The sequence below is a fragment of the Mauremys reevesii genome, linkage group 9 (genome assembly GCF_016161935.1).
Source record: "Mauremys reevesii isolate NIE-2019 linkage group 9, ASM1616193v1, whole genome shotgun sequence".
NCBI lineage: Eukaryota > Metazoa > Chordata > Testudines > Geoemydidae > Mauremys > Mauremys reevesii.
The window spans coordinates 88,790,383-88,813,099 of record NC_052631.1 but is presented as its reverse complement, the minus strand read 5'-3'; the positions used below and the strand labels follow the sequence as shown (position 1 = coordinate 88,813,099).

At 40.6% G+C, this 22,717-nt stretch overlaps 1 protein-coding gene across 16 annotated transcripts in view; it reads right to left on the bottom strand.

The window, feature by feature from the left end:
• The window catches only part of TENM1 (teneurin transmembrane protein 1), a 697,978-nt gene that overhangs the window by 347,402 nt on the left and 327,859 nt on the right, over positions 1 to 22,717 (bottom strand). For all 16 annotated transcript variants that reach the window (XM_039487530.1, XM_039487526.1, XM_039487540.1 and 13 more), the window contains one exon: positions 17,930 to 18,208. In XM_039487530.1, the coding sequence (XP_039343464.1) occupies positions 17,930 to 18,146 (217 nt within the window). In that variant the 5' untranslated portion in view covers positions 18,147 to 18,208. The remainder of the gene's footprint in view (positions 1 to 17,929; positions 18,209 to 22,717) is intronic.

The following is a 22,717-nucleotide window of genomic DNA, read 5'->3' as shown; positions in this document are numbered from 1 at the left end:
TCAATTTTCTGCAGTTAGGAACCCTATCTATGAGGGAAGATTGAAAAAACTGGATTTGTTTTGTCTGCAGAAGGGAACACCACGGGGGGACATGATAACAGTTTTCAAGTACATGAAAGGTTGTTACAAGGAGGAGGAGGAAAAAATGTTGTCCTTAACCCCTGACAATAGGCCAAGAAGCAATGGACATAAATTGCAGCAAGGGAGGTTTAGGCTGGACATAAGGAAAACCTTCCTGTCAGGGTGGTTATGCACTGGATTAAATTGCCCAGGGAGGTTTTGGAATCTCCATCACTGGAGAATTTTAAGAGCAGGTTAGACAAACACCTGTCAGCGATGGTCTAGATAATACGTAGTCCTGCCATGAGTGCAGGGGACTGGACTAGATGACCTCTCGAGGTCCCTTCCAGTCCTACAATTCTATGAGTACAATCTGTGCTTGCTGAGTCAGCTGCTGTTTATGACTCAGCCTCTGTGCCTCAAGATCAATACAGCAGTCAATCTCAAACTAAGTAACCTCATCGTTGACTACTGCTTGCCAGAGTGATCTATTTGTTGCTGACAACTCTCAGCTGTCAACGTCAATGTTGCACTGTTTCATGTTATGCTTCAGTGTGTCCTTGACAAATTTCTTGTGGCCACCTTATACGCTGTTGCCCACTTTCAATTCGCCATACAGCAACTGCTTTGACATTCTGGTGTCACCCAGTCTCAACATATGACCAGCCCCGCCTAACTGTGATGCAATAAGCATGGCATTAATCCCTATGGCAGTGGTTCTTTTGTACTGGTGACTCCTTTCACATAGCAAGATTCTGAGTGTGACTCCCTCACATATAAATTAGAAACACTTTTTTATTATTTGCCACCAATATAAATGCTGGAAGCAAAGCAGGGCTTGGGGTGCAGGCTGACAGCTCGCAACCCCCGCCCCATGTAATAACCTCATGTCCCTCTGAAGGATCCTGACCCCCAGTTTGAGAACCCTGCCTTATGGAGTGACTGATACAGTCAATTATTGGTAATTTTTTATCCTGCCATTAGATACAGAATATGGCACGCAGATGTCGTAAATGGAACTTACGTAGATGCTTAATGTGATGCTTATAGCAGGTTCGGCTCTCTCACCCATACAACAAGTTGGACAGCACAACTGCTTTATAGACTTTTAACTTGGTTTGAAGCTTAATACCATGTTGTTGTTGCCAGACTCCGCCTGATATTATATCAAATATGAACTCACTTTGTTGATACCACTTGTGAGCTCTTTGTCTATAGAAACATCATTCGACAAAATACTATCAAGTTAAGTCTGTAGCAGCATTCAGCTGTGTGTTTCTGATGGTGACTTTTGCTTTTGTGTAGGGTTTCCCTGGCACAGGTTGATATATGACTGTGTGACAGGGCAGAGCAGCCCCACACTGGTATAGCAGGAGTTAAACCTTCCTTCCTAGCAGAGGAAGCCACGCCACGGAAGCTCTGCTGGGCGTGCTCCAACTGGAGATCAGATATAAAAGGCTGCAGATCAGCTCAGTCAGGGCTGACTGCCGGAGGGGAAGGATGCACGCCGCTAGCTCCTGCAGAGGGAGAGCCTGCGAGCAAAGATCCAGGAGTCAGCCAAGCTGAGGCACTACCTGAGACCCTGACAGAGGATGGCCCAGGGGAGAAACCAACCGGAGGACCCCTCACCACAGAGGTACTGTCGTTCCCGGTAGGAAGTGACCCAGGGGAACTATAAAGATAAACGACGCTAAAGCTGTATTGACGCTCGGCATGTTACGGGCAGATCCCTGCCGAGCGAGTGGCAAGGAAAGCTTGCCGCTACCAGGGCCCTGGGTTGGGGCTAAGTGGAGAGGGCGGGCCGAAACCATGAGGTTTTATATGGACTCTGGCCACTAGGCCACGCTACCCCATTTGAAAGGGGGTTTATATGGACTCTGGCCGCTAGGCCGCGTTACCCTGCTCAAAAGGGGGTTTATATGGACTCTGGCCGCCAGGCCGTGCTACTGCTCCAGACAGGGGGACAGTAGAGAAGAAGGCCGAGAGGCTGTAACAGGCCACACGCAGAGGTGCGGCCACAAGGACAGGAGAGGGGTGAGGCGTGGACACCCCATCCTACCACTGCCACAAGGGGGCGCAGCGGTGACAGGCCCGCCACAGACTACTATCTTTTTCAGATTTTCCGGCTACACATTTCTGCAGACTCTCTGAATCGGTCTTTAATCAACTGTATATCTTCTACATCATGTGCCTCTAGAGCACCATCACTGGCCAACAGCAGTTAATGAAATTGCCTCAAAGACCAATGTGGAAAATGGCAGCCTGTTCACATCAAATAATTTTCCAGAGGATCAGAAACGTATCCTGATACCAGCATTCAGGTCTCTTGTAGCATCATCAAGCAATGCTGCATAGAAGACAGTAAACAAGAGTGGACCAATTCTGCAGCCCTGCTTAATACCATTAGTAATAGGAAATTGGTCAGACAGAACACCATGTACACAGCCTCATTCAAGCACTTCATCATGAAATAGCCTCAAAATGTTGGTGAATTTTTCTGGACAACCAAACGTACACAATAATTGCCAACCCCAGGTCTACTGAGCATGTCATATGCTTTAGCTAGGTCAATAAAGACAGTGTGTAAAGGTTCTGTTGCTATTTTCTGCATTTCTCCTGCATCTGATGGGCTACAAATATGTCTGCCATTCCTTGTGTTGGCCTAAAACCGCATTATGACTCCAGTAGCATGAGATTAACAATGTTGTATACCAAACAAACAAACAAAGAATACTCTAGTCAGAACCCTTCTGGTGATGGAGAGTAATGAAATACCACAATTACCATAGCCAGACAGTGACAATGGTGGTGTCTTTGAAGTCTCGTGATATGTCTTCAGTTCTCCATATACTGAAAAATAGTTCATGCAGTTCCCTTAGCAGGATTTCACCTCCAAACTTGAACATTTCTGCAGGAATCCGAAAGCTCATGCTCCAAAACGTCTGTTAGTCTCTAAGGTGCCACAGGACTCTTTGCTGCTTCATCAGATCCAGAAACCCAGTCCTTCCCAGCACTGATTCTCAGAGCTGACTTCATCAAGGTGCAGGACTGCACCAATGCTGTAATTACGTGTTGGCTGATCCACTACTCATAATAATGCCTTGTCTGTGATGTTGGACAGTGTGTTCTAGAGGTAACTGAAATGCTCCAAAGGATTTCTCCTTTATCAGTGATAAGTGTTAGGCTGTCCACACTTTTCAAAGGCACTGTACTGGTATGTACAAGACCATAAAAATCTTTCAAAGCAGCACAGAAGTCTTTGGTCAAATGATGGTCAGCATAGCCCTGGATTTCAACTGTCTTGCAATTCCACCATTGATCCTGCATGTGTCTAAGCTTAGATTAGATGTCATGACACAGACGGCTGTGTTATATCTGTGCCTACAGGGACATGGGGTACATTGTCAAATTCTTGTATCTAATGTTTTAAGGGCTGCATCCCTTTTTTATTTCATCATGACCTTTCAACAGCAGTACGTGCTTTTGAAAGAATGAGGTTTGATTACGTTTATTCCCTACAGCAAGACACTTCCACTGCAGATCGTTCAAAATGCTGCAACATGTTTGTTCGCTAGCTTGAGTGATTGTGATCACATTATACCTAACTCGTGGTGATTAGATATACATCCTACAAGGTAGTGGAATGACTTTAGATTGGCCCTTCTTGGTTTTTTGAGGCAGTTTGTTTTATTCTATTGTTGTGCAGCAACCTAAGAACTTAAGCAACTTAAATGCTTGAAAAATTATAAGAACTTCTTTATGATGAAATGTGCATGCCTGTATTTATTTTGCTTATTCAATAGCCACTGTTAGTGTTTCTCTTTGATATTCCCCTTGTATTAAGTGCAGATTTGCTTTAAAGGACTTTAGCAACAAGTAATTGTTTTGTATGATTTGACTGTATTTTAATATTACGTGAAACATAAATCAGCATGTAGATTATATTTTATAAGAGTACTCCATCTTCATGAAATCAAGGAACTTGGCCCTGACGCTAGGATATGACAGAGGTTCTCCTTTTCTTTCTATGAAAAGAAAATCCTGAGGGTAACCAGAGACCAGTTCTGCACTAAGTCAGTTGCTGTAGGTTACACTGCTGGTAATGTCCCCCTAGAGGCCCTTTATATAGTCTTTAGAGCACAAGGTGTTCTGCCCACATTTCCTCCCATCCCTAGCTCACCCTCTAAGCTATGGAGGCTGTGAAGGTGTGGCTGACTTCATGCTCCCTAGGAATTGCCTCACACAGAGATTTCACAGCTGGCTGTTTAAGTCAGCTTTCTGGCCTCATGGGAGTTGTTGGAACAGTATGAAGAAACTGGAGCAGGCCATAGGACCAGGTCCTTTTTATAAAGAGAAAAATTCTACCATTCAGCCAATAGAACATGTGGCAGCAGGAGTGGAGCTCTCAGTCCGCCCCAAGGAGAGCTCTGGGAAAGAATGTGCTAAAGGAGGCACAATCATTGCTCCCCAGCACCTAGGGGAGTACAAATGCTGCATTATCCCTGTTTGCCAAGATAACTCTGTAGTCTGATATGCAAGTGCTGGGTTAGGGGAGGGAGAAATAAGCAGTATGACCCTGCCTTCTCTTCACTCTCAAGGGTGTAAGTAGACAGCAATTTTTTTTACTCCCCTGAGCTAAGGAACTGGGATTGTCCCTAGTTCATGCATATATGTTGTCACTACTCTTTGCAATGGGTAGGGACAACATTATCTTATGTATCTTCTTTCACATATAAGGGATTCTTCTCCACAGCTTTCTATGATCCACTAGCTACATTATTCATATTACCATTTTAATTATTGCCTACGCTGTGTACAAAACTTTTTATATTTTCACCTACTTTTCTTCAGTCTCAAACTTTAAGTGAACTTTGATTTCATCTCCAGACAGATCTTATGGAACCTGCCCTTTCTCCAAAGGATATAGGTATGAAAATCTTAAATAGAGTGGGAAATAGTTAATAGCATGTTCTTAAAGATAAAGTTTAACTCAGACATCTGACTAGCTAGCTACTGTACAAAAGTCATTTGGATACTGTAATGTAAAGAATGAAGCGTACTGAGAATGTAGCCATACTCTAAAGCAAGTGGCTCAGGTTTGCACCTCACAACAATATGTAGCGCCCCTCTCCACCTGATTACCTCCTTTAATGGCAATCCGCTTACAGGTTTTGATGGACAGGTCTGGGTTCTTTTGGATCCCGCCACCCACTCAGCAGGGTGAATCTTTTTTCTTTTTTGCTATGAAATTATTTGGCGGTGGCTCCACCTCCCTCGCTCCTTCCTGGCAGGGTCACCAGGGCAGCTTGGGCAGAAAATTCTAACTACAGAGTAATCCCATTTACCTGCCAGATAGTTGGAGATTTCCAAGAAATAACTCAACACATAAAAATATATTCAATACAATAATTATATTAAACAGGCAATATATACAACATAACAGGGTGAAACACTATCTTTAGGGTCACCGGTGCCCACACTGAAAATACCCGTGACTTGATGTAACAAGTGTAAAATTAGTGTCCTGTTGGTACGTGTGCTTTGCTGGGGCCCTTGATGACCTATACAATTATCTGCAGTGGTTTAGCAGTGTGGCTGACTGGGTTCAGTACAGCCCAAAGGACCGACAAGTGGGAGGAGGTGGTGAATCCCTCCACAGGTGTAATAAACAGCAGGCTATAAAATCCTCAAACCCGCACTCCCTGGCTTGAGGACACATTCCCTGACTAACTAACTAAAAGCTGGTGCACTCATGAACTCCATGAATGACCTTCAGGTTTGAAGATGACGCTGGACTCCTCAGTCACTGCAGAGTGGCTGCTGTCTGCTGACAGGGATCCTCCTCAGGCAGGAATCAGGCTGAGTTGGTCCCAGGATTTCCCCTCACCACAAAGGGGTGCAGGGCTCAAGGTGTAGGTTATACAACTAGCCTAACATCCAAACTGTAGCCTCCTAGCCCAGCCTCCAGTCACACACTCCGCAGGCAGCAGCCCTGGACTAGCAGCGCTGACCATGTGGGGACTGGTCTCACCAGGGGAGCTGGAGGTGAACCCAGCCTGGCTGGGGAAATTTCTCAGCAAATGTAACAATTGGGAATCATCCGTGGGGGAGGAAAACCCAGCTGAGGGATCTGCGGTCAGGTCCCTAGAGGCCAGTTCTCAGGGGGAACCCTGCTTGCAGGCCTGGGATTCACCAGCTCCCCCGACAGCCAATTCAGCCCTTGCCCTGGCTGGCTCCAGCCTCTCCTCAAAAATGGCTTCTCTCCTCTCCTCAACTCCCTGGGAGGGGCATCTCCACTCCCTATTGGTTGCTGGGCAGACTCTGAGTTTGCCTTGGCTCCTCCTCCCTGAGCTGCCAGCAGACAGAGCTCCAGGAATCTATGTAATCTCCTTGGGGGTTACAAATATATACCAATGTGATTTGACTCACTAATCTTACAACTGAGCCAATTCCTAACAGCATTAATTGATTATAGCAGCCCTCTTTGCTATTCACCCCCATCACATCACTGAATTCCAGAAAAAAGTCAATACTAAGATGTTGAACAGTTGGCATAAATTCTTCAATCTTATTCCTTCCATCCCTTTCTTTTGATTTACTAAGGTGCTTCCACTGACTTGCAAAGCATTTTAATAAGTCACACAGACAATGGGAAACGGATTTGCTGAGCACCTGCAATTGAAACCAAAGTTTATGGGAGCTACAAAGAATGGAGCATCTCTGAAAATCAGACCTTGGGATTTTAATTAATGTGTGTGATTTACTTCAGAACTTAAAAGTAGAGATTTATTTGAAGCATTTGACTCTTAATATGAATGTAATCTCTAATTGACCTATGATTACCCACCATGCTGTAGAACTATATTTAATTCAGGTAATGTCTTTTTCTGGCAGAGCTGGTTCCTGATATTTCTGTATTTGGGGGGTACAAAATATATGATCAAGAAACATGGACTCAGGGAGAAAGGTTATCTGGCTCCAGTGTCTGGTGAAACAAGAAGAAAAGCAAATTTGATTTTATTCCCAATTCCAGAAAATAAGACAGCTCTCTTCTTTTGTCAAAAGAACTGACAGAAAAGGCAAGTAGCAAGAGTATATGTATAAGAAGTTAGCCTCAGGCACAACTGCATAGTTGTTTACTTCATTCTATGTCCTACATATTATATTACAGTCATTTCTTCAATATTCTTCCTTGTCATTAGTTCAGACTTCTGCATCCATTTCTGATAGATCTTCCCAGAGCACTTAGAAGTGTCAGAGAGGCTGCGCCTCTCCTGGTTTAGTAATGGCATGTTATGGATTTTCTGAGGTCATTGGCATACTCTGAAAAACAGAATTCTAAACCAAGATGTGTAACTTACTAGGGTGGTTGGAAAAGCATCAGATCCTAAGACTGTTGGAGAGACTTTTGAAGTTGGTTGACGGTTGCTGGAAGAACTGATGTACACTGAAATTGGTGACTGACTAGGCTACTCTGTCACTCTGTTTTTGACTGGTATACTTTCTGACATGTTTATTCTGCAAACAATTAGTGCATCTGAGAAGACAATGGAAATTAGGATTTCCTTTTACATTAGCACATTGCAAACCAGGTTTATGTTATTCTGTATTTATTTGGGAGGCAAAGTTTTATTCCTTCTGTTTATTAGCATGGGATGGAAAATGCACTGTGATTGGTGATACTTTGTTTAATGATTTAAATGTGCTCAAATGTCTTGTAGATTTTCCTGGGTTTATTCTCTCCCATGTATACTCCCTTGTTTGATTAAAAATACTTATTAGGAGGGTATAGTATTTCTGATAAGTAACTGGCAATTTTAGTGAGCTCATAGGTATCATTAAAAGTTAAAAGCAGCATTATAAAATTGCTGATAGATATTTTGTGAAAGATTGTAGGATGCTGTGATCCTAGAAAGAAAGAACCAATTTCAGGCTCGGGGAAAAATAAAGGTCTATTTATACCTTTTGTTTATTTTCTTATTTTCAGCCTGGTGAAGAAAAGCATTTCTAAAATATTTTTTAAAATCAAACCACAAAAAAAACCCTACAATTTCCTCTACCACAACTTTTACACATAGAAGGAATGAAAACTGCAAAATTACTAGCCAAATCTGGTCATGCCTATACTATCTTAAGTTGACACTAGCTTCCTTCTGTTGGTGGTACACGTCCTCACTAGGAGTGCTTCCACCAACTGAAGAGGAGCAGCGTGGGGGGCTGAGAGCCAGAACACTCAGTTCTGGGAGAGGGGGGCTTCTTTCTTCCCACCGGGAGTGGAGGCAGGCAGCTGACTGGGGCTTTCCCATTCCCCATCCCCAACGGGAGCTGGGGAGAAGCTGTCGGGGAGGTTATTGCCTCCGGCGGGAAGATCCACACCCAGAGTCTGGTTGGCTGCTGTGCTGCCAGTGGGGAGCAGGGAGCCTGGACAGCAGCCCAAACCAAGACCCTGGGTGGCAGCCCAGCTTGGAGACAAGACCCGGCAGCAGCCTGTCTGGGGAGCTGGTAGTCAGCTTTCTTGTCCATTTCATGGCTCCAGTGGACAAGAATGACAGCCAACAACAGATGTAAGTAACACGATGTCTATACAGACACTAAAAGCAGCAGAGAGTCCTGTGGCACATTATAGACTAACAGACATATGGGAGCATGAGCTTTCGTGGGTGAATACCCACTTTGTCGGAGCATGCACTCATGCTCCTGTATGTCTGTTAGTCTATAAGGACTCTTTGCTGCTTTTACAGATCCAGACTAACACGGCTACCCCTCTGATACTATACAGACACTGTCACCCTAACTAACTAACTGTCACCCTTGGGGAGATGGAGTTATTATGTCGGTGTAGTAGGGCAATTAGGGCTTGTATTCTCTATGCGCTAAATCAATTAACAAGTCTGGTGAAGATGCAATAGGTCGATGGGAGAACCTTCTCCTCATAGACTTAAAGGTCAGAAGGGACCATTATGGTCATCTAGTCTGACCTCCTGAACGATGCAGGCCACAGAATCTCATGAATCCACTCCTGTAACAAACCCCTAACCTATGTCTGAGTTACTGAAGTCCTCAAGGTGCAGAGAATCCTCCAGCAAGTGACCCGTGCCCCACGCTGCAGAGGAAGGCGAAAAACCTCCAAGGCCTCTGCCAATCTGCTTTGGAGGTAATTCCTTCCCGGATCCAAATATGGCGATCAGTTAAACCCTGAGCATGTGGGCAAGACTCACCAGCCAGCACCCAGGAAAGAATTCTCTGTAGTAACTCAGATCCCACCCAATCTAACATCCCATCACAGACCATTGGGCATACTTACCTGCTGATAATCAAAGATCAATTAATTGCCAAAATTAGGCTATCCCATCATACCATCCCCTCCATAAACTTATCAAGTTTAGTCTTGAAGCCAGATATGTCTTTCGCCCCCACTACTCCCCTTGGAAAGCTGTTCCAGAACTTCTCTCCTCTAATGGCTAGAAACCTTCATCTAATTTCAAGCCTAAACTTCCTAGTGTCCAGTTTATATCCATTTGTTCTTGTGTCCACATTGGTACGAAGCTTAAATAATTATTCTCCCTCCCTGATATTTATCCCTCTGATATATTTCTAAAGAGCAATCATATCTCCCCTCAGCCTTCTTTTGGTTAGGCTAAACAAGCCAAGCTCTTTGAGTCTCCTTTCATAAGACAGTTTTTCCATTCCTCGGATCATCCTAGTAGCCCTTCTCTGTACCTGTTCCAGTTTGAATTCCTCCTTCTTAAACATGGCAGACCACAACTGCACACAGTATTCCAGATGAGGTCTCACCAATGCCTTCTATAACAGTACTAACACCTCCTTATCTCTACTGGAAATACCTCGCCTGATGCATCCCAAGACCGCATTAGCTTTTTTCACAGCCATATCACATTGGCGGCTCAGTCATCCTGTGATCAACCAATACTCCGAGGTCCTTCTCCTCCTCTGTTACTTCCAAGTGATGCATCCCCAGTTTATAACAAATTTTTTTTGTTATTAATCCCTAAATGCATGACCTTGCACTTTTGACTATTAAATTTCATCCTATTACTATTACTCCAGTTTACAAGGTCATCCAGATCTTCCTGTATGATATCCCGGTCCTTCTCAGTATTGGCAATACCTCCCATCAATACCTGTCATCCTCAAACTTTATTAGCATATTCCCACTTTTTGTGCCAAGGTCAGTAATAAAAATATTAAATAAGATTGGTCCCAAAACCGATCCCTAAGGAACTCCACTAGTAACCTCCTTCCAGCCTGACCCGTTGTATGTCCAGTATGACCCGTTGTAGTCTTCCCTTAACCAGTTCCTTATCCACCTTTCAATTTTCATATTGATCTCCATCTTTTCCAATTTAACTAATAATTCCCCATGTGGAACTGTATCAAATGCCTTACTGAAATTGAAGTAAATTAGATCCACTGCATTTCCTTTGTCTAAAAAAATCTGTTACCTTCTCAAAGAAGGAGATCAGGTTGGTTTGGCACGATCTACCTTTTGTAAAACCATGTTGTATTTTGTCCCAATTACCGTTGACCTCAATGTCCTTAACTACTTTCTCCTTCAAAAATTTTTTCCAAGATCTTGCATACTACAGATGTCAAACTGACAGGCCTATAGTTACTCGGATCACTTTTTCCCCCCTTTCTTAAAAATAGGAACTATGTTAGTAATTCTCCAGTCGTACGGTACAACCTCTGAGTTTACTGATTCATTAAAAATTCTTGCTAATGGGCTTGCAATTTCATGTGCCAGTTCCTTTAATATTCTTGGATGAAGATTATCTGGGCCCCCCGATTTCGACCCATTAAGATGTTCCAGTTTGGCTTCTACCTTGGATGTGGTAATATCTACCTCCATATCCTCATTCCCATTTGTCATCCTCCCATTATCCCTAAGCTCCTCATTAGCCTCATTAAAGACTGAGACAAAGTATTGTTTAGATATTGGGCCATGCCTAGATTATCCTTAACCTCCACTCCATCCTCAGTGTTTAGCGGTCCCACTTCTTCTTTCTTTGTTTTCTTCTTATTTATATGGCTGTAGAACCTTTTACTATTGGTTTTAATTCCCTTTGCAAAGTCCAACTCTACATGGCTTTTGGCCTTTCTTGCTTTATCCCTACATGTTCTGACCTCAACAAGGTACCTTTCCTTGCTAATCCCTCTCATCTTCCACTCCTTATAGGCTTTCTGCTTTTTCTTAATCACCTCTCTGAGATGCTTGCTCCTGTCAACTTCAGTACTCCATCTCAATGAGATGTGGAAGCTATGTCGATGGAAGAGCATCTCCCGTCAGCCTAGTGCAGTGTAGACACCGCTGAAAGTCAATCTAAGCTACTTCAATTTAAGTTATGTAATTTATGTAACTTAACAAGCGTAACTTAGATCAACTTATTTTGTTTGTTAGACAAGGCTGTAATGTAGACACTGACATAGCTGCCTTATGTTGTCGTGTAGACAAAGCCTAACTTGTATCATCTGTCTTCTTCAGAGTCTGCAGATACTCCCCTCTACATGAAAACAATGATCCAGAAACTGTCAGATAAGGGAGGGAGCTACTCATCACATTGAACTTCTATTGGAGGCATTAAGTCCATCATACATTAGAGCAGTGGCTCTCAACCTTTCCAGACTACTGTACCCCTTTCAGGAGTCTGATTTGTCTTTCATACCCCCAAGTTTCACCTCACTTAAACTACTTGCTTACAAAATCAGACATAAAAATACAAAATTGTCACAGCACACTATTACTGAGCAATTGCTCGCTTTCTCATTTTTACCATATAATTATAAAATAAATCAGAACATAAATATTGTACTTACATTTCAGTTTATAGTATATACAGCAGTATAAACAATAATTGTCTGTATGAAATTTTAGTTTGTACTGTGTCTTCACTAATTTTTTTTATGTAGCCTGTTGTAAAACTAGGCAAATTACTAGACTAGTTGATGTACCCACCAGAAGTCCTCTGCGTACCCCCAGGAATACATGTACCCCTGGTTGAGAACCATTGCACTAGAGGGTAGGTAGGTGCAAGCAGGTAGCTAAAAGAAGTAAAGCTACTGTGCAGCAACACACTCCTTAAAATAAATGATGTAGCAAGAAGCTTAGGCTTCAAAACTGATATTTTCTTTCTTTCTTTCTTTTTTTTTTTTGCCTTCCATGCAAGTTTCTGGGACAGGATGATATTAGGGCAGTAACCTTACATTTCAAGTAAGTGAGAATATATTATAGTGTCACATATTGATGTATTTAGAGGAAAAACTGATTAAAAATTAGCCTCTTTACTTTTACAGGTCCCGCAGAAGCACAGTGAGAAAAAACATTTGAAACAAACAGTGCATGTTTGAAACAATACATGGCCCAAATGCTATGTTCACCAGTAAAATACAGAGCAAATCTACTGACCTTAATGAACTCACTGTGGATTTATTCCAGTATGAGAGCAGAATTTGGTCCATTGTGTGAGCCAAGCTAGTTCCAGTTTACAGATTACAAAAAGGCACATTGACATTTTCCTGACATGACAATTTCTTGCCAAGACTTGTCAGCATGCCTTATATTCATGTCTTTGCAGACAAGTAAAACTATTTCTGACTGGTCACATGAAATCCAAGTTCCATATGTTTAAATCTTCCTTCTTGGTATGTATGAATTTGAACTCAAAGCGTAACTGAAACTGCATTCTCCTGATCTAGGTTTCCTCTCTAAAGTCTTGTGCTTTGTAGAACTAGAACACTTCTAAATGCATACACAATATATCAGTCATAAAACTGCTATAGTGAGAACCCGACGAATCAGAAACAGGCAAAAATGAGGGCTTAGAATAAAACTGGTCTGGAAACTAGAGGGCCAAATTCTAAAGTCCTTACTCTGGTAAATTCTTACTGAGGTCAATGGAGGTTTTGCTTGAATAAGAATTGGGCCTTTATTACACACATTTAGCCCAGTTCAGTTGTTCAAAAGGCAATTTATACACGTTTCTTCATTTTATTTGCCCTGCTACTGATCTCATACTCTACTTTTTGTCCTACAAATGAGAAATCTTACGTGACCCTCTGGTTAGGAATAGAAAATGCCCAATATTTTGTGAAGCATTCTAAAACCTTTGTTTTCTAGTATCGCTAGCTATGCTAATTTTTTCCCCACACAAATTTACCAGTAAATATATGCTGCTTTTTCTTCCTGTACCAGGGCATAATATCGGTTTGCCAGGCCCATAATGAAGCTCAATATATTTATCTTGCCAGGAAATATATAAAAGTTTGGCTAACTAGAAATTTATCCCCATATGTTCATCCTGTTAAGGATCAATAACATTCATCATTCCAGTGACTCAATCCCAGATGGTTGTCCTGTCTGGAATTCATTCCTCTAAACTGGTATTTTCCATAATAGTATACATCAGTCTAAAAGGAATACATTTTCTTTCTTTACATCTCCAAAAATTGTACGACTAGAGTTTTCTCTTATTTACATTCATGTAAATAAAGAGTAACTCCTTGAAAAAAATGGTATTTTGCTGCCATAAAAGTGTTACAAGTGAAATGAGAATAAGATTGATAGATATACATCCTGAAAGAATTTTTTTTTCCATGCTAGAATCATCAAGATGTATCCTACCAGGAATCATCAATACATCTAGGAGTGTTCAGCCAATTCTGCCCCATGTCTTTAAACTATCAACAATCTATTGGCCAGTCCTTCAAAGGGTTAATTTCCTATGTTTTTCAAAAACCATTAACTACATTAGACTAGGTCTGCCTGAAATTTACTTCATGTGTCTTTCTGGACAGGATCATACATTATTGGTTTATAGCCATTTAGATAAACAAAGCAATGTGAACGTTCCAATTACTCTAAAATAATAAAGGTAATAAAGGTAATAATTGGAGACATGCCAATCTCCTAGAACTGGAAGGGATCTTGAAAGGTCATCAAGTCCAGCCCCCTGCCTTCACTAGCAGGACCAATTGTTTTGCCCCAGATCCCTAAGTGGCCTTCTCAAGGATTGAACTTTATCTTTCTTGATAAAATTTACACATTGTGAAGTTATACGTGAATCTTCAGGAGTGGAAAATACTTTTATTAGAAAGTGTTTTTCATCTGTCCACAGCATATCAAAACTGATACGTTTATAGCCAGTTCCTATATCCATACTTGCAAGCCTTTGTATGATCTTATTTGCCAAATCTTGCACTGTCAGATAACTGAGTTTCCACTGAAAATCACTCCTGAGCTACAATTTATCTTACATCTAAAATGCCATAAGACACAGCATATGATGTTCAGCAACAGTCATATGGTCAACTTACATAATGGTCTCTCGATAGATTATTCTGTATTCACTGTTGATTTTTTTGAGCTTCCTCTAAGTAAACCTTGCAGAAAACAACTAATAAACCAATCCTCCTTGAAGAAGTGGGTTTTGAGAAGAGATTTTAAGGAAGGGACAGAAAGAGTCATGAAAAGAGTTCCAGGCACAGGGAGCACCCTGAAAGTTATGTATTTTGTGTTCCAACATTGTGTTCATCATGAAAAAACTGTGGAAACAAATTTAATAATTTCTATAAACACATTGTAACAAACACCCGTTGTAAAGCTAATATTAATACTAATAAAATTGTATACAATAACAAGATATATTTGAAGCAAAACAAATACCACTGACAAAATGTGGGCATTGGGTTCATAGCACACAAACCACAGAGGTTTCATACAATTATTGGATTAGTGCCATATTTATGTGTAGTATCTATTCTGTGAAAGAACACCTATTTCAATAAAGATCCCATGAACAGAACAAAGAACTTTCATTACCAATGAACTCTTGACACTAGTAACTACAATTAAGTGGTCAAACTGCCAGTAATAAATTACTTGCCAAAAAATGCTGGCAACCTGGCATAAAGGGTTTGGGTTTTAGATAGAGTCATGTTTTCATTATTCATTGTATATTCTCAGTGACTTTGCTTTTCTTACATTCCCTCACCAGAACTCACAGGTTTGTTTTCTATCTCACCTTGGATCATTATCACTTTATTCAAGACTGCTGTGATGTGTCTGTTTCCTTATCTATTACCACACATTATGCTGATGGAGTTCACAGGCCTTCTGCATTTACTTCCACTTTGACATCCACTAATCACTTTTTCAGGATTGCATTTTGCTTCAGTGCTGTCTAATGGTTCAGAGCCGCCCAGAGGATTCAGGGGGCCAGGGGTCGCCGCCAAAGACCCGGCACTTCGGCGGCGGGTCCCGGGGCAGAAGGACCCCCCGCCACAGGTCTTCAGGGCACTTCGGCGGCGGGTCCCGGGACAGAAGGACCACCCGCCGCCGAATTGCTGCCGAAGACCCAGAGCGGAAGAAGCTCCGGGGGCCCGGGCCCCGCGAGAGTTTTCTGGGGCCCCCGGAGCGAGTGAAGGACCCCACTCCAGGGGCCCTGAAAAACTCTTGTGGGGGCCCCTTCGGGGCCCGGGGCAAATTGCCCCACTTGCCCCCCCCCCCTCCGGGCAGCCCTGTAATGGTTGGAGCAGGAGACAAAGTCAAGAGACAAGAGCTTTGCTTCTGACTCTGCCATTAACTGACTAAGTGACCATGAATATATTATTTAACAGTCTCCATGCCTCAGTTTCCTTATTTATAAAATAGAGATAATAATACTTATCCACCTTTGTAAAGTACATTGAGATCCTCAGAAAATAGTGCTATATATCAGTACAGGATATTATTATCCTTTCCCCAGGTTTCCACTAATATAAACTGACAACATTCACAATCCTCTTTTGACAGTGATTACAAAATAAATTACATTTCACAAATAAAGGATGCAAAATTAAAGATATGCCTAATACAGAATGTCAGCAAAATTTTGGTAGGGTTTATGGGAATCCAAATTCCAAATACACCCTTATGACTTTGAAGTAGGTCAGACTCATAACTCAAAAGGGGCCTGTTTTTTTCTGTTCTTGTTTGAATGCAAACAAAGAAAGAAGAAATCCCTAAGAACACTAGATCTCACAGCATTTCTACCATTAAAGATATGGCCTTTTGAAAGCTTGTGAGATCTCAATCAACAAACAGAAGCTTATCTAACCCAACTCTGGAGCCAGATGAGAACTCGGCCTCTTCAGCCTAAGTTTTGTTTGTTTGAACAAATTCTTTGCTCAACCACTTACATATTTCAAATCTGTATGACAGCTGGCATGTCAAACGTATGGGCTGAATTTATGGCAGATCAATATGATTTACACAAGCACAAAGATATGGGGATGAATTCCTGGCATTGAAAACCCATATACAATGTAATTCTTGGCAGAACAAACCTATACAATTACTGACTAGGACAATTATGTTGCATTAAATTTCTCACAAGAGAAAACTTTATTATATGATTTCTGGTAAGATAAGAACATTTTACCTCCCTCCAGACAACTCAATATACTAGCATATATTATCAAGTATACCAGAAATACTAACAAGTATTACATAGGAACCAATATGCACTGAATAATAATATATTGATAGACTCCATTTCAGGAAAGTCTCTCTATTCAGGATGTCAATTAAGCAAGTGCTAACAGGCCAACCTGAATAGTGATGTTGTAAAGCATGTGCTTGGGGTCATATGGTAATTTGCAGCAGGACAAGACTATGAATTTCAAGGAGAAAAAGTTGGGTGCTTATAAGGCAAACAGGACAGACACCTATGATATCTAGTAAGAAACGAACTGAACATTAATCTAGGCAAGAAAAACATGGAGAACACGTTTTTAATAAGCCATAATGACTCCATGAGTCTTCAAGAGTCATCAGTTTTTGCAAATAATACATCTGATTCCTAACAGGCCAATCCTGAACATGTGCGAGCAGGAGAAACTGCTGTATGATGACTTGCTGCAGAAATGCATACAAGCTTTACCATTTCTAGCAAGGAAATCACAAGGAGTTAAAACCTACAAGATTATTGGTAGAATTTTCTTATAAGACACAGTCCTCGAAGGAATAAACCTATGCAACATAGGGAGGATAAACTCAAAGCATAACAAATGGGATAATTTCTTAGTTAAGCAAACCCACTTAATTCTTGCAGGACAAGGTAATTCTTGGCAGGTCAAACATACATGTCTGAAATCTTGGCCAGAATAATTTGAATAGGTCCTGTATTCAAATATATAATAAATTATAGCCTTGTATTTCCCCCAACACTGCTGCTTTGTAGCAGTATGCACTATTTGGGTATATGTGCTGAAAAGATTTCTAGGATAGGAACAAGTTCTCCCCTGAGTTACATCTATGCTTAAAAAAAAGAAAAAAAGAAAGACAACAGTAAATTGTTTGCTTTTGTCCTTACAACAAATTATTTTTCCTTCTATTTGTAAATGACTTGGCTACTTGTAGGATTACACAAATTTTGTTTAAGAGGATTGTTGCATTTTAATTTACCAATAAGCTTTACAAGCACATGGACAGATAACCTACAACCTCAAAGCTAATTTGGTACCTGGAGCAAATCCATACACATATGTAAGAATTTTACCTATTACCCAGTTAGTTTTAGTAAGAAGAGTAGCCACCACCTAACAACAACATTTACCAACAGTTGCCATATTGTGGTCTGAGACACAGCATAGTAATTCTGTATTTCTGGAAGGTGATAGCTGAAAAATACTTAGGAAAATAATTGCAGTAACTCAGATACTGTAGTGTGATAACAGGTGCCAAATGGTGACTTTTAAATGGCAATCACTGTCTGCCTTTGAAAGTAATATAATTATGTGTTTACATGCTGATATACAAATGCCCTTGTAAGATACTTTTCATAATTAGTGAAAATGAAAATCAATTATGTACCTTGAGTGGATTTGTCATCGGCTTTTCTTTTTCTGCTATGGCTGTTATAGTTCAGTCTTAGTTCTTGGCTATATTCATTTAGAGTTTCTCTGGAGTCATAGGATTGTCTTGGTTTTCTCCCATCTTCACTTTCATCTGAAGAACTTGTATAAGCTAGATCCATTTCATGCTTAACTTTTGACAGTGGCTGGTAGGGTTTGCAGTCCATCTGCTCCATTTCTGATTAAGTATGCTCAGAGTCATGAAAATAAGGAATAGGAACTCCCTAAAGAAATGGTCCTGAAAAAGACAAAATTCCATCTTAGACATTACACATAAATATTAGCTATTCAGGGCCAGATGTTACTCTCAGACCAAAAGGAAATCAATGAAATTTATCTGGATTTACATAAATGTGATTGAGATAAGAATCTGGCCCACAGATTTTCAAGAAACACGATCAAAATAGCTTTAAAAAAACCTAAACCAAATGATACATAGTAAGTCAGAGTGCTAATGTTGTCTTGTACTTCATGCACAGAGTACGTTATAATACCGTTTGGACAGAAAACCTGAATTTCCAGTATGTTATTTGAAATTATTGAATATAATAATTGAATATATTTCTCTAAAAATCTGTGTCCCCCTCAAATATTACATTTTTAATTTTTTTTTAACATTAAGGTCAAGAAATCAAAAAGAGTTCTACTCCTCTGGCAATACTTGGTTATATAAATTAAAATGTCCAGTCAAGTAGTAAGACATTTGACACACTATAAAACAATCAGGCATGTTTAAAATTAAAATGGATAGCTTATGACAGTCTCAGAATACAGCATCATAATTAATTCAGAAAAAATGACATTCCTTTTAAATAATGCGAATTAAAAAAAAAATCTAGCTCAAGGCAACCTGAGTCCATACAAAAAGTACTGCAATGAAACCTTTTAGAGAGTTAGGCAACATTTACTGTTAGCTCAAGCATTTCCAATACCATTAATGGCAACAAAGTTTCACCTTCCTAACTGGTGAATTTGGCCTATAGTCTCATTTTCATGAATGTTTTTACCTATTAATGTTCTGGAAATTATATGGTGAAACAATGGGACTTGTGGAACATCCTTTACCACTGCATTCATACAGCAGCAACAGTTAGTTCCAAGATCAGACCAAAGACCAATAATTTGTCCATTTAGAGACAGTCGTGCAACAAAAAAGGATTTGACAATGTGAGACTAGTTAATATACAATGTTCATTTAGAAAAAAAACAGTGCAACAAACAAAAACACGTTAGACTAACAGACAAAAAAATAAAACTCTAAAACCAAGATGTTATGGAGAAGTACTTCTGTTGGACAAAAACTTCTCCCAACAGAAGTTTACAGCTTCTTGTTAATTTCATCTCAATGCTGAACAAAGCAATTCTAACACTCAACTTGATGGGATTTCCCTGGGTGTCTGTAACACAATAATGTAATGCTTCATTCAACCGATCAACTCCAAAATTTCAGGGAATTTTCTAGCCATCAATGGCCAGAAACCTATTGATTCCGATGAAAATCAGAAATAAAATGAAAGGTGGAAATGGGGAACACGTGGAGCCCCTGGCATCTGGCTATCAATATCAGCAGCGTCAACTGTCCTTTTAATTGACTACAGATCAAACTGCCATACTCTCAATACAATCAAAAATTTTGATCCTGAAAAAGAAAGGGAAGAAAAAGAAAAATATATGAGTGGTGGGGGGAAAAGGGGAACCGGGATGCACACAGAGCCCCTGGTATTCGGAAGGGAAGGAGAAGGCCAGGGTAAATAGGAGGCAACACAGACCGCTGGCATGCGTGAAAGTGGGCACATATAGAGCCCTAGTCAGAGGAGGGAGTGGGTATGGGGCTTAGGAGAAGTGGTGCATGGGAGAAAGACAAATGGGAGCACACATGGGGAGAGAATGTGGGACAACAGTATGGCGTGGGGAGAGAGACAGCCTGTAGCATGTCGTGGAGGTGTCAATATGGGGGATAGAGCCCTAGCATGCAGGGATGGGGAGAATAGGGGGACACACAGAGCACCCAGCTAAAGGGGTGGGGTTGCAGGATGTCCTTGAAATAGAAGGGAATGGGAGAGTGGCAAAGGGAGTTTATAAGGGGTGATGAGGGAATGCAAAGTACCCTGGTATGTGCAGTGTGCTCTGCCTACAGAAGCAATGAAGTACACTAGTATATATAAATCTCGCATTTAGATCTATTAAGCTGTAAAACCAACCATGCACCTAATTTAATCTGGGGTGGGTTGTTTTTTTTTTTGCCATATAACTGTAAAAAACCTCTACATTTCTATGCTCACCTATTGCACACAAGGCTGAATCACAAAGAGATTTACAAAAGCCAGTACTACCCCTCTGCACCTTGAACCTTTTAAAAATGTACAAAGGTTCCTATGGAAAAAGAGCCTTGTGGCTGATCTATTTTGCAAGAGGTCTGCACAAGGTGAATTCTGGTTGCACACATCTTTTGTGAGCAACTGAAAAACTTGGGATTATATACAATACTGTAAAATTTAAGGTTTCGAACACCTGCTGCTCTGAGTCACTTCTAAAATGTGTTTCTCTCTCCTATTTTACAAGTATATATAACAATGATGTATCTTACTTTAAAAAAAAAACTCTCCACTGATTATGAAAACTGAGTGCTACAAATATATGCATTTAACAGATTTAACTGGTGCAATATTGGAAAATGTAAGGCTTCAATATTTAGTTTTAACTCTGCAAAAGATTTTGCTTCGTATACAGTACTATTGTTTTTATATTCACTATTCTTTCATGACTTCTGCTTCACTGTCTTGCAAACACGATTTTCCATCTGTGCAATGACATGGATTTTTTTCCCCATTTAAATACAGAAAGGACATGTAAAGACAGGTGAAAACTCTATGAAGCATTCTCTAGAAGGTGGTAGCTATACTGCCCCCTTCTGTTCTTTAAATAGAGGGGCGGAAAAAATGTCAAAACAGGTTTGAGGGACAGCAGAACTCCACTCCCTTCCTGGGACTCCAGTAGACTTTGGGTACACATGGACACCACTTCATTCCGATGAAGATCTCGGAGTGGGAGGTGGGATCTCTTTTCACATAATATTCCCTTCTAAGTCCCATTGTCCCAGGCCTCAAACACCTGTGGATTTCATTCCATGCCACACAGGATCAGGGGAGAGTCCACAATAGCATCATGGTTCTTCAGGCAGAAGGCTAACCAACAGGAATGCAATGCAGAGACACCAGGTCTCAGGAAAAATCCTGCACTGCCTACCCATTCCCAAAAGGGATGAGGACCAGGAAACTCAGTGTGCCTATAGCAGTGGGGGAGGTTTAGGTTGGATATTAGGATTAACTTTTTCCCTAGGAGGGTGGTGAAGCACTGGAATGGGTTACCTAGGAAGATGGTGGAATCTCCTTCCTTAGAGGTTTTTAAGGTCAGGCTTGACAAAGCCCTGGCTGGTATGATTTAGTTGGCAATTGGTCCTGCTTTGAGCAGGGGGTTGGACTAGATGACCTCCTGAGGTCCCTTCCAACCCTGATATTCTATGCTCCATTACTCTAGGTTTTTGCTGGAGTCGTTTCATTTACTCTAACAGAGTCACACTGGCATTAAAACGTCACATAGAAAACTGGACAAAGTCTTTTCTTAGAGGATTTCAACTTCCTCTAAAAAAAACCCCAAATACATGGGATAAGTTTGTGTTTCCTCAATTTTTGTTTAGGTGTGCTGAAAACCAAGCTACCTAATCTTATCTGAAGGCAGGTGATAAATTGTTATTTGTAAGAACTGGCAAAAGATTTGATAACAATTTTCAGCATATAACATTTTTATGATACAAGAAAATATGGGAAAAAACCCCAACCAAACAAGTCTTCAAACTATCTTAGTGTTAGAGATTGAGTCAAATACATTCAATGTTGATGTGTTAAAATCATTTGAACCTAAACCCTGCCACTTGTAGTCTGTATCTTATGTCCCACCTTGCACTGGAAAAAACCAACACTGTGTTAAGTGTGGTTTAAAACAATAATGTCTGGGTGTCTACACAGGTTCCTTCGAGTAACTGGCCTCCGTGGTGGCTAAAGGAAATATCTAGCTGATCAATATCAAGTTGCCCTTGTCAGTGAAATGATAAAGGCTCATAAAAGCATACAGCTACCATAAATGACCTTTGCATGAGTGACTTAATGCTTTTCTTCCCACAGAGAAAGAAAGGTCAGAAAAGAACCAATCTGTGTGCTGTCACAGGAAGGTTTTTCTTTCTTTTTTTTTGTTTGTTTTTTTAATACATTTGTAGGCATTGAATGGCAGAGAATTGTCAGCAATATTTTAAAAATAGAAACCATATATAATTTAAAGTCACATTCCTAGAACAGAAAACACACACAGCTAATCGTTTAAATTTAATCAGTGAGACATTTAATAGTCCTTAGAGTTTTCTTAGTACTTGAAAAAGGAACTATGGCAAGGGGTTGGAGCCTTTTAAAAACTGCAACAGACTTGCATATTTAATGCATATTTTGTACATGATTTTAAATTTGTCATCAGAAACTACATTTTCACGTTGCACTTTCATCAAAACTCTACTACTTCTGAAACAAAATATTCATAGCATAACTCTGTGGTTTATGTGAAATTTAGTCTACTATGGAGTTGTTTGAGTGCGTGCATGCTGATCAATGTGTACTTCAGAATGGGGTTTATTTTATGCATTGTATTGTACATATTTCCTATTTTCAAATATATCAAGGAACCATAGTTCATGTTCACT